Genomic DNA, 13,708 nt, shown 5'->3' with positions numbered 1-13,708 from the left:
TGGGGGTGAGCATGCTACTTTTTTCTGCCTCGTGGGCACCCAAATTAACACAAAGGTTCCCAGATATTTCGATTCACTTGGGAATCAGTTCCTCAACAATACAAGGACTAAGTCCTTGGCATGATCCAGGTAAAAAAAAAAATTAAATGATTTCTTTAAAATGTTTCTTAAATATAGTATATATCTTATTAATATTTTTTTTTTCAATTTAGTGGTATTATCAAATAGAGGGCCGCAAGGATTACTCAAAGTGGAAAGATGGTATTGATCGTGAGATGAAAGATCGATACTGTCATAGGAAAACATTAAGACAGAAACACTTTGACGAATACTATAAAGGTCCAGAGGATTGGGAAGAGGCTCTAAAAATCCCAACCAATGATGTTTCCAAGGAGGAGTGGAAGCAGATATTTAGTTATTTACGAGTCCAAAATTTGTTGCGCGCTCCCTAAAGAACTAGGAAAATTGACATAAACAAAAGTATTCTACAACGTAGGGTACAAAATCGTTGGCAACCATCCGTCACAAAAGAGTAAGTAAAAGTTAAAATGTTATCAAAATTATTTTCTTTTAAATTATATGTTGTCTAACATCTGGGTTATATTTTTTAGGCGAACCCTGACCTTATTGAGACATGGGAGGAATATCACTGGAAGAAAACAACTAATGATTTTGTGAACAACGATACTCGCCAAGATTATGTAAGTTTAAATTATATATTTTTAATATTCATAAAGTTATATTTATTGTTAAAGTCTCTAACATTTTCTGAAAATAATAAAAACTAAAGGATGATTTTGAGTTACAAACTCAGCAAGCATCCAGTGCCGCTTCCAATGATGATGGTTCAACAAAAGTTGATCAGGTGGAGGCGCTACAAAAAGTTCTAGGCCAAAGGCGTGGACACGAGCGAGGAGTGGGCTACAAATTGAAGGGCTCAGGGTCATCATCTACCCAGCGCTCTCACTTCAGGGAGTCTCAAGCCCCTCGTCAACGTTCATCAAAACAGATAGAAAATTTGGAGAATATGTTAAAGAATTTGATTGAACAAGTAAAATTCTTGTCTCAATTTCTTATACCTTCATTTCATCCACCAAACATGTAGGTGTTGCCTATGCCTGATAGCGACAATATTTATGGAGTTTCCCCTTCTCAACCTCCAGCTCCACCCTATCCTTCCATCTACGGGGAATCCCCTTCTTAACCTATGGAGCAACACCAAAACCTTATTTGTGGCCGATTCCACCATCGTCGCAGCGGCTGTATCCCTACATGTATGGACCAGGATCGTCCACATTACCTCCCCAATATCCATGGCTGATGCCACCACTGCAGCCACCACAACTGCAATAGGAAGACAATATGGAGGACAAGGCCACTGATTTAGGAGACTAGGTTTATATTATTGGTAGTTATTGTTACATTATATTAAGAATATGGTTATTTGTTCTCTTAATAAACTAATTTGAATATTTAATATAATATTTTTATTTTTAATATATTTTTTAATGATTTAGATTTAAAATAATTATTTTTTAATTATTAAAATAATTTTATAATTTTTTTTTATAAATAAAATGGAATTAGGGACGATGAAGTCGCCCCTAATAATCAAGTATCAAGGGCGACTTGTGATATATCAGGGGCGACACATTGACCAAAAGTTATGCCACATGTGAAAAAATTTAGGGTGACATCTCAGCGTTAGGGGCGATCCATTAGTCGTTCCTAATGTACACCATTAGGTGCATTTTATTAGGGGTGACACATCAAGGGAGACATGTCGCTCCTAATATATATAAGGGATGACTTTTATGGTTATTAGGGGTAATATGCATCGCTCCTAAAATTGATTTTTTTTTTTTGTAGTGCTAGCTACCTCCCCTCTCATCCTTCTTCAAAAATTCAGTTCACTCTCATCTTCCTTCTTCTCTCTCTATCACGATATCTTCGTCCCATTCCTTTTTTATTTCTCTGTCTCTCTCTCTTTCTCTCATGTTTCTCTGTAGTTTGGAGGTTGGGGGCTGGCTTTCGGTGAGGCTGCTCAATGGGGCTTGGTACGCTGAAGGACTTGGCGGGGTGGAGGGCTCGATGGTATTTTTTTTTCTTGGTTTTATATTTTTATTCTCTTCTTTGATTTTGTATTACATAGATTCTATGATTTTTTTTTTCTTATGAATGTTTTTGGGTATTCTGTTCTTGTATTAGCTTTAGGATGATAATGGATGAAATGTCCCCTTGGGAGGACAAGTGTTGTGTTAGGCTGTCTAATAAAACTTGGAATTGAGATGTAAGACGAAGTGCATTGCAAAGATGCTTTCAAATGTGGTTTTTAGTGGACTTATTAGGAAGCGTTTCTTCAAGCTTTGACATATTTTTTTTCATCACTAAATAAAATAAGGTTATTTGCATTGATAAATTTCACCGCAAATACTATTTCTGGTGAAATTTCAACGCAAATGACTCGTCGTAAATGTCATTATTTGTGGCGAAAAAAATGTTTGCTTCAAATGTCTGTTTTATTTGCGGCAAATGAACCGTCGCAAATAATTAGGATTTCTCTGCAAAAAGTTTTTCATATAGTCGTTATTGATCCTTTTTTGCGACGAATAATTTATAAAAAAATAGTCTAAACACTTCACTGCAAATAGTTCAACAGAAATAAAAAAATAATTTTTTTTATTTAATTGGAAATTAAATATATAATAAAATTTAAAATGCATAATTGTCTCCATTGATAACAATATAGTTAATATAATCTAAAACATTTAATTGTCTTAATATTATTAAAACATAAAAATTAATTAGACAACTATAATCTATCGTGAGAGTGTAGCATCATTGTCTTTGTCATCTGCAAACTGAATGATAGGGGGCGATGGAGATCGTGGCGGAGGTGCTAACGATAACCTACAATATATGAATGTAGATTGAGGAGGCGGTTGGGGACGAGCTTATTTAGGTGTGTCAGCATAATATATGAACATATATGGAGGCAGGGATGGAGCTTGTGAAGGTGCAGCTGCATACATCCCACCATTTAGATGCTTCATCTGATCTCATTGTTTGAGGTGGTGGACGGTATTTGGGAGGAAGGCGTTGAGACAAAATCTCAATGTCTGCTTTGTATTGTTTCATCATGTTAGCTGTCGTATTTCCGATCATGCTATTGTCATTGGATTGAGTGGATTGGGTGTATGAAGAAGATTATGCCCATGCTTGACATTGACTGTTGGAGGTCCTTTTCCCCTTAAACGTGTGACCCGCTCCTCGTTTATGACTAGGACATTCACCCAATACTTTTCTCATGACCATCCTTTCATCAATCGTGCTTCCTTTATCAGAAATGGAAGACGAGACTTGCTGGCTCTGTGCTTCAAAATCTTTGTACATCATTTCCTATTTTACATAAAAATGACAGTAATACATCCAAACCATAGTGATTTTAAGGTCAAACAATGAGATAATTCTTACATAGTCCATTCTCGCCTGGTCATTGATGAATTCTTCTTTGTCCTTGGGGGTGTGAAACTACTTCCAGCTTTCAATGTAACCCGATAAATCCCAGATTCCAGGTTCGCCCGAACACAAAGAAGCAAATAGATAAGTAATTAATTAATAAATATAATTTATATATTTTTGTGTTACTCACTTTATCGTGATGGGAAGTAGAAGGATACTTCATCAATTCCATATTGGCCTACTTCTTTTCAGCCCATTTAATCAATTTCTCATCCATCCATAAGTCAATGCACTTTTTCCAAAATTCAACATTTACACCACTGTAAGGGTTGTTGAGAGCTCGCTCTAAGTTTTTATCTTCACCATAAAACTTCTTGAAGTGTGCCTTTCGACGTGTTTTCCTATCACGATATTTTACGCCAGCGACATCATTTACATCGTCAATAATTTCATTATAGTCTAACCCCATGCTTTATCAAAATAGTGCAACATTTTGAAAACAAAATACATCAGTAAAATTGTACACAACACAATATTTTTTAGAAATATATTTTAATTATTTACCTTTACAATGGTATAAAACAACTGTTTGTATTTATCCGGCACTGATTTCCAATTCGGATAATATGTTGGTAATTTGTTAGCCACCATGTTCTTGATACAACGTGTAAACCATGCTCCACCCTCCCCCACTAGCTTATAAGTGTCTGGATCAAAAGTTATTGGAAGTGGTTTGCCAGCGATGCCACTTTTCAAGATCCTAGCCCATTCCTGCTCCACACCTTTTACGCGGGGTTGTTGTATTTATTTTATAGAAAAAAAAACCATGGATAAATAATAAAAAACACATCATCACTTAACTATTTAAAATTAAAAAGACTAAATTTCATTACTCGACTCACAAGATGAAGGGATATTAGTAGGATCAGGGGAGCATCACCACCTGCATCTCCACCGTGAGAGCGTGCGGCATCTCCTGACATCTTTATAACAAAAATATTTATTGAATAATGGCAAAATTAGTTACCGTTAATGTGAGATACACAAATAGATCACTAAATAATTTCACATTATTATTTCTTAACACAATGTTTTTGTTACATATACAAAAATAAAATTCTACTACATAGAGTAATCACTATCATCACTACTTGAAGCTACACCAATGAGATTCAAATGATCACTATTGTCATCACTAATGTCTTCAAGCCGTTCTTCTTCTTCTTCTTCATCATCATCATCATAATCATCATCATTGTTCATAAAACCTTCATCGTCACTGACATAGTCTTGTTGATTAGTAGTAGAAGGATGAGAGACATTGTCAACATGTTGAGCCAGTTCGTTAGACTGTTGCATAATCAACTCTCCCAGATCGACAGCTAGGATAAAATTTGATGAGTGCTCATCAAGTGAAACATCAATATCAGTGATGACTTCATTAGCCTCTGGAATATCCCAAACATGTCAATGGTTTACGTCATCAACAACCTTCCAACCTCGACCTTTCACCAGATCATCAAGACAGAAAACTTGCTTCGCTTGGGTAGCAAGTATATACTGGTCACCTTTGTACCATTCACCAGCGACATTTATGCTAGCAATATTATTTTTAGTGACTAGTTTTGTAACGCCCTGGTTAGCTAAGACAATTACATAGTGTGTTTAAAAGAGTGCTTAACTCGCTAAGCGAGTCATTTGGACTTAAACATGTAATTAAAGACTAGGTCAAGGTTAGGTATTAAAAATTTTGGTCAACGAAGTAATTATTTTTCATTAAAATATTGAGTTCACACGGGATCCCAAAAAGTGTTTACAGATTGATAAAAGACAAAAAAAGAATATAAATTAGCTATCCTAAGCGGAAAAACAGGGTTTAACCCTAATTCCTCCCAAGCTATCCCAGACGTGGCGGTCGAGTAGTCTGCATATGTACACACCGCCCCTGAAGATCTCCAATTCATGGCTGGTCTGACTATCCCTTTCCCTTACCTGCACCCCATAGCACCTGTGAGCCAAGGCTCAGCAAGAAAACTTAAATCAACAGGCACAAATAAGCAACAATATTGAAACAGTAAACTTAGAGCAATAAATTCAATCAACAACAGGATATAAGCAATAAACTTAACAGTAATATTCAGCTCAATCAAACACATAATCCAATTTCATCAACCAATACAATTAGTTAAGGGCAAACAACAATTCTGTTTATTGTACAGTGTTCAGGCCCAGTGCCTTTAGACCGAGTCCTCTAGCCTTATAGCCGACCTCGGCACGCTTGGGTCGGGCTGCGTTCCGCATGCTTGCTATTAGCCCCCTGCTCCCTTAGTCTGACCTTCAGAATAAATATAATCACAAATATACATTTTACAACAAGCAATCAGAGGCAGCATGTACAAGCATGCCTATCCAGATATTCTCATAAATAGCTATAATCACAATCATAACATATTCGTTAACAGGGGTTTGAGCCCCAATCACAACCTGGGTGCAGTTTTCTTACCTCAAGTCCCGAGCAGCTGCCGTATGGCAGTCTCGAGCACGATCCCTATCCCTAAGCCCTAGCGGTATAACCTAGTCACAACGTAATAACGAACAACTATCAAAACCTAAATCAATTAAAAGATTTGGAATAATTTACTAGCCTACGTGACCTCGAATTCCACTAAACTAGGTAGTATAATCCTTACCGAGCCTTTAGATTTGATTTCCCAAGCTTAAAACCCTACTTTGGCTATTTTCTTTAATTTGAGCCGCGACCTAGTCTCCTAGGGCCGCAACACACTACAATTCAGATAGTCTAAGGCTCTCTCCAGGGGACATAGGCTGAGGCACTCCCCAACCTACGTCGCAGCGCCTGGGTAGTTTCAGAGAATCGCCAATCCTTTCCACGCACATGGGCCTCAGCGCCTGAAGAACAGAGCCGCGGCTCAAGCTCCAAAACCCATAATTCCCCAGCATCTCCCCTGCATTTTTTTGAGCTAAACCCATCCAAATTCATGCTTAACAATGGATAATTCTAAAATAAAGTATAAAATCCACAATAACACAACATAGATATCATAATTACCCCATAAACTAATTCAGATCCTCATCAAAACTCTAATTCAAAACTAAAGTTCAAACCTCACCAAAACTTAAACCATAGCAGAATTCATCACAAAAAAATAGAGTACAAGTCTTACCTCCATTGAGATTCACAATCCCCTAGCTACTTCTTAATCCTAGTCCTTGCCCAGGTCCTCAATTCCCTTGCCATCCATCTCCAAAAAACTCAAAAATGCCTAAGTACCTCAAGGGAGAGAGAGAAACGAGATAGAGAGAGTGGGAATGGCTGAGAGTATTTTTGGGTACTTTCTAATTGTTTCTCAAGTCTTCTAGCCTCAGCCAAGATCCATCAAAAGGCCAGCAAAAGACAATAACACCCCTAACCCAAATGGTTTTTCCTTCGTCGCCCTCGAGGGCAAAACAGTCATTGGCCACATTTCCCGCTAATCCTCAAATTGTCTTATAAATTTCCAATCAATCCCGACATACCTAATAAATCACCAAATAACTACCTGTTACCCGATAGATCCTGAATGCTCACTATGTTTCCCAAAATATCCCAGGCTCACCCCGAGCCGGGTATTAACCCCGTTTTGACTATTCCGCTATTTCGCTCATTAGGATCGCCTCGGACCCCACATCTCAAATATATCTCCACAATACTGTGGTTGACTCATAACACATATATATTACAAATATACCCTCAATGGGTCAAAGATTACGAATATGCCCCAATCTACAAAAACGGGCCTGCATGCATATTTAATACACATAAACATGCACATATATTCATATTACCATATAAATCATGTACCCACGTAGTCACACATTTATTCGACTAATTCTGCTTATAAATCCAATTATCCCCTCCAGGCACAGTAATCAAGGCACTTAGCCTTAATAGCTAATTCATGATGTTACAACTATCCCCTCCTTATTGAAATTTCATCCTTGAAATTTAGTCAAACGTCTCGGGATACTGATCCTGCGAATCTGACTATGACTTCAAAGTCTAGTCCTTACTATCTCTTAGTAACACCCTCACTAGAGTGACAATCTTATTCCATAAGATTTTATCTCATCTATCCAGAATTTCACTAGCTTTTCCTTGCACAATAAATCACACTGAAATTCTAGGGTCTCTTCACCCAACCAGGCACTACAACAATTTTTCTCAAATATTACATTAAAATATAACATAATTTTAGAAGTGGGAAAAAAAATTTAGGCGGCAAATGAAACACTTTTTACCGCCTGAAATTGACAAAAGAGAACAGCAAATTGACAAAGGAGAACAGCGTGCCTCTCCCTCTCTCAGATCCCTAATCTCTACCAGCGTGCCTCTCCCTCTAATCTCTACCAGTCTTTCTCTCATTGCATTCAGTCTCAAATCCCTAATCCCTAATCCCTAATCCCTAATCTCTCAGTGCATTCAGTCTTTCTCTCATTCTCTCTTTCTCTCATTCGCTCTCTCACATTCTCTCAGCTTTCTAGCCCTCGCGCCGTTGAACCACACCACAACCACACCCCTGCTGAAGCCTCCCTCACGCCGGTACTCACGCAACTGAAGCACACCACGACCACGCCCGTGCTGTAGTCGTTGAGTCTCTCGTCCCCCCCTCTCTGTTTATCTCTCCCGCTGGCTTTGAGCAAGAACTGGAGACCTCCGTTTGTCTCTGTGAGGTATAATTTGTTTTTTTTTTTCAGATTTCAATTTAATATCAAAAAACCATTTTGAATATTATCAATATATATATGCTTGTGTTGGAATAATTTTTTCGATTGGCATTTGGAATTTGATGTGATTTTATGCATAGATTATATATTTATCAAGTATTCACAATCCAGATTGATGTTTTGATACGGTGATTCACAAATTTGCAGGCCCTTCCAATTTACTTGGATAAAATGTTCAATCAGTATGTGGCTATAATTCTCTCTGTGACTTTTGTTCTATTTTTTGGAGAGGTATTTTATTTTTGTTCCATTAACTTTCATGCTTGGTTTAACAGTAAAGTGTCAATATTTTTGTTGGCTTATTATGATGGAAACTTGATATTCTTTTTTCTAAATCAGGTTATCCCACAAGCTATATGCACTAGATATGGACTTGCAGTAGGTTCCAACTTTGTTTGGCTTGTTCGGATTTTGATGATAATTTGCTACCCAATTTCATACCCAATTGGGAAGGTACAATCTCCAATGGAAAGTTGATGTTTAAACATTTAAATGTGAACTTGGAATTTGCATTTATCAACCCTCTAATCTATACTATTTTAAACTGGTGTTTTAGTCATTGAATTTAAGTATTTTTTCAGTGGTTAAAAATAAATCATAAATGTAAAGCAAAACTGTGGAATCTGGTTTCAAAACGATGGGTTCTTAATGATATCAAATTATAAGGGATTTATATCTATTTTTTGACTTGAGATATACACAATGCAGATTTTGGATTGGGTATTAGGACATAATGAAGCTTTATTTAGGCGAGCTCAGTTAAAAGTCCTTGTCTCCATCCACAGCCAAGAGGTAAAGTAAAGCTGTTGAGGATAATTAATACACTCTTTAACTTAAGGAATAGCTTTACAAGTTGAAAATACGAATTATTGCTATCATCTACCACAGATATATCTTGGCATTAGTGCTGATTTCCTTATCTTGTCATAATAGGCTGGCAAGGGTGGTGAGCTTACACATGACGAGACAACAATTATAAGTGGGGCACTAGATTTAACTGAGAAGGTAAGGTCTTAACAGAAATAGCATTATTCCTTACATTCATTTCCTTCTAATTTGCATGTATGCCAGTGATAGTATTATATCCAACTATTATATGAGGTGGACGTAAATCCTGGTGAATATGAAAGTTTATTTTACTTCTTCTACTTCTCTCTCTCTCTGAGTCTTTAGAACTATACCAAAGAAGCTAAAACTTATTTTTTTTAATTGTAATTTCATTTTGAAGTATAGCTATTTGAAACTCTGTGCTCATGCTAAATATTTCTCTCTCTCGAGCTCGCTTATTCAATATTCTGTTTTAAAGTTGTTTGGATTTTTTTACTTTACTCCCCAGTCATTTTATCTTTTGGTTTAAAGAGCATTCTGAAACTTTTCTTGTCATTACAGTTTCATTTTGATGTATAATGATTTCACTCTTTATGCTCATACTGAAATTGTAACTTGAATATGATAGTAAGCTTGCAATAATGTGTCATGATTAGAAAATCAGCATCTTACTTTCTTTCTATTATTAATTTTTTTTAAATCTTAAAAAACAGACAGCTGAGGAGGCTATGACACCCATTGAATCAACATTTTCCTTAGATGTCAATTCAAAGTTGGACTGGTGAGTTTTGGTCATGAATTCATTGTTCTTTCTTTCTGTCAATTGGATTTTACTGGTTTTCACAATTTTTGTTTACATGCTGTTTTTAGCTGATTTTCAAAGATTCAGTCACTCGACCTTAGAAACTATTTTTTTATAAAAGAAGAAAATATAGAAAGTTTTGTTGTTGTTGTAGTGATAGATTGTGTTAAAAGAAGGATATTTTAGCTGTGATATCAGTCCTAGGCTCGTAGCTTATCATCTTAGGAACACTATCCCAATTAGTTGCTGGCTTGTCAATAGTTCTGTCACCTTTTTACACAAAGTTTCACTGAGGATAGTTTGTACATTTTATTTTTATTTTCGCATACAGTGCTCTGGCATATCATAATGGCGTGACCCATGTTTTACTGAAACATGTCTTATGCTGCAATTGAAATGTTAGGAATGTTTGAATCACATGACAGCTCAATGTGTTTTCTTGTCGTACATTTATTTTCTGTTTTCTTAGCAGAAGTTTGTTGCAGAAAAAAATTATATTTTTTTATTGTATTTCTCATTTTTCTCCTCCTTTTATCCAATAACACAGGGAGGCTATGGGAAAAGTTCTTGCTCGGGGGAATAGTTGAGTTCCTGTCTATTATGGGAAAAGTTATTTGCTTAATCAATTTTTTTTTTATTTTTTAAATCTAGACATGGCTATATATCTCATTGCCATCTCACTGGTTATACGATCACAGAGAAAACTGGCTCTAGTTCAAAGATGTCAACTTTGAATGATCATCCCCCACTCTGCTTTGTTACTAAGTGCCGCTAATAGAATTATCATTCAACTAGCATTAAATTGTTAATTAAATCATGAAGATCTCACTCACTATATCATGATTAAAAATTCAGGGAGTCGGGGAACCCTTTTGTGGAGCAAGCAGTGCAGTACTCTGTGGCAGCTGCATATGCTACATCTGACAAGGACAGGAAGGAAGTGTTACAAAAACTACTACTGCAAGGTAATTTTTACTTTCTTCCCCCCCCCCCCCCCCCCCCCCCACATAGCTTACCTTTTTACCAACTGGAAGGTTATGAGAACACCAAGATTCTGATATTTCATCTTGATTTTTCATGAAGGTCTTGATATCACCATTTTAGGTAGCAATGAATTTTATTCATATCGGAATCAGGTAATTACCTTTTCACTGTTCTATATATTACATGGTTTTCTTCCTGTCAGTGCTTGGTATGGTTAATGAACACGTTTTCTTGATATTGTCAAATCCATAATTTACAAAATCATCGGATATAACCTTTGAGCACATTTCAACATGCTGCTAAAATTTATTGGGGTGGTTTTTCTCTAAATTATTTTATGAATCTAATTGAAGATGTTAATGAGGCTTGTTGGTTGTAGATTAAAGCACGTGAACTCCCTTTGTTGCCTGAATTATTGGCTGCTCTTCCTCCTTTTGCATCAATTACTTTCACTTCTGGGGAATCCAGCGGAGAAAATAGCATGCCAGAAGTTGCAAAAACTGGATTGCGTTCATTTTCTGCTATGACATCTTCGGTGGTTGCTGCTTTGCTTCATTACCTGGGAGTTGTTGATCTTGCTCACGTGAAGGGCACTGCAGATCTGGATGTGGTGCATATTATAGCTCAAACTGCTCATTGCATTGCACAGGGGAAAGTTGGCAGTGGATTTGATGTTAGCTATGCAGTTTATGGTAGCCATCGTTATGTCCGTTTTTCACCAGAAGTAATCTCTTCTGCTCAGGTCTTTATCTTGTCTCCTCTTTCCACAAACAAACCTGTTGCTGCTCGTTAATTTCATAAGGGAATATGTCATTGTTACAAATTTTTTGTTCTAACAAACATTTATATGAAAAGATACAGAATTTAAAATGCAATTTCATCCTTTTAGAATAACAAACATCACATGTAAATTTCTAGTTCTTATATTGCAGGTTGCCATAAAAGGTGCTCCCCTGGGAGAAGTGGTTATCGAAATTTTAAAAGGAAAATGGGACCATGAGAGAACAAAGCTGTCCTTGCCACCATTAATGAATCTTGTAAGCATGCGTTTTATACTATCCACTTATTGCTATTTGAGGTGTATTTAATCTATTAATATTAATTTTCAGTTTGCCCATGATGATGTACTACTTTTTTAACTCTCTAAATCAGTCTTATTAGTTGGAACCGTTACTCATGTTTATCTAATTGATTGTTGTAAATGGATTTTGGTTGCATTTTTGATCCTGTGATTTTGGTTTATAACATTGATGTGCACCTTTGAAAGCTTTTTGCTAAAAAGAGATGCAGCTCTTGTGAGTCTTGTCCCTTAAGTGATTGGTGCTTTTACAGTTACTTGGAGAACCAGGAACTGGAGGATCATCTACACCATCAATGGTAGGTGCTGTTAAAAAATGGCAGAAGTCTAACCCCGAAAAATCACAGGAAACATGGACAAAGTTGTTAGAGGCTAATTCTGCACTTGAAACACAGTTAAATACATTATGTAAATTAGCAGAAGAACACTGAGATGAATATAAGAAACTAATTAACAGCTGCGGCTCACTTAAACCTGAAAAGGTATGAATCGAGCTGCTCTTTTTTCTTTTCTTTTCTTGTCTTTTTTTTTTTTGAAACAGAACTGAAAATATTGATAGAAATCAATTTTATAGCTGAAATTCCCACTGGCTGAAACTTTTCTGGGGAAATTATATTTGAGCAAAAAAATTTACATTTTCATCTTGGTTGGTTCCATTAACCTGAAAAAAGAATTAAAAAACAGACAAACTTTGTCTTCAATGGTAACCAAGTATAGCTTTTATGAAATATATAGCGCTTCTTGTTTATTCACATTTGGAAACAAATCTGTCCTGAGAATGCTTGACGCAATTTTTGACAATTTAAAGGTTGTTAAAAAGTAAACATATATGAGTCAGAATGTTTTAATTCTGAAGTTCAACACCTTGAGTTTTAAAAAGAAATATTGCTGCTGGTACCTCCACCAATTTTCTTTTGTTTCACTTATTACAGTTATTTTCTAACCTAATGAGAAATAGTTTATCTCCACAATCATGATTTTTGGTTTATAAGGCTCGAAAAGAAAATTTGTAGATTTCTTTTTAATTTTTTGTATTTTTTTTTCTTTTCAAATAGAGATGCTACTTTCAAGTATCGGTAACCATATGTTGTGGTGAAGAGTACTGAATTCTCAAATATTGATTGGTTTTTGTGGTGGGCGTCACTTAAAATTTTGCCGTGAAAATATAGTAACATTAACTCTAATGTAAATTACATACATAAAAGCTCTCTGATATATACAATTTCAGTGTATATACATATATTTTGCATTTAGGTTTCATTAATAAAATGCAAATCACGTTTGTGAAGAGATAATATTGTGCCCACCGGGTATGTTAAAATGGTCATCTGAATGCAACATTCTCCATTTGTTTTTTTTTTTAAAAAGAAAAAGAAAAGTAAATTAACAACATTATGATTTAAGTAGTGTTATACAGTGCTACATTTGTATTTTGCCAGTTCATTTGGATGTGTGTTTTAGTTTTGATTGTGGTACTTGTATTCTGCCTTTACCTTGACCATCTTTATCTGCTTTAATGTTATTCTGAACGTCTGCAAATAAATATTTGGTTTTCTTGATGATCTTTATTCTAATTCCATTTGTTTATGCTACCAGGATTTTTAGGATGATCTTTATTCTTGATGATCTAAGTAATTTTTAGGATGTTCTAGGCGTCTACAGTTTACTAGGCTTTGAAAGTGGTTATAAATGAATGATTGTTTGTAGGGTCTACTTTTGTTTACAAAAGGTAACTTTTTTTCTTTGGTTGTCTTTCCAAATATAAATTC

The 13,708-nt window shown here is 35.7% G+C and overlaps 1 protein-coding gene across 1 annotated transcript; it reads left to right on the top strand.

Annotated features, from left to right (window-relative positions):
• Positions 1–10,727: 10,727 nt before the first annotated feature.
• LOC133777640 (phosphomevalonate kinase, peroxisomal-like) lies at positions 10,728–13,397 on the top strand (the record flags this gene model as incomplete). Its single annotated transcript, XM_062217329.1, has 5 exons — positions 10,728–10,842; positions 10,961–11,013; positions 11,241–11,603; positions 11,794–11,898; positions 12,194–13,397. Coding segments are annotated over 5 exons (813 nt in total), but the record flags the coding sequence as incomplete, so codon positions are not given.
• Between the last annotated feature and the right edge of the window lie 311 nt (positions 13,398–13,708).

This window comes from Humulus lupulus, chromosome 1, assembly GCF_963169125.1.
Source record: "Humulus lupulus chromosome 1, drHumLupu1.1, whole genome shotgun sequence".
Taxonomy (NCBI): domain Eukaryota; kingdom Viridiplantae; phylum Streptophyta; class Magnoliopsida; order Rosales; family Cannabaceae; genus Humulus; species Humulus lupulus.
Note: the sequence above shows the minus strand (reverse complement) of the source record. Positions and strands in the feature narration are given on the sequence as shown.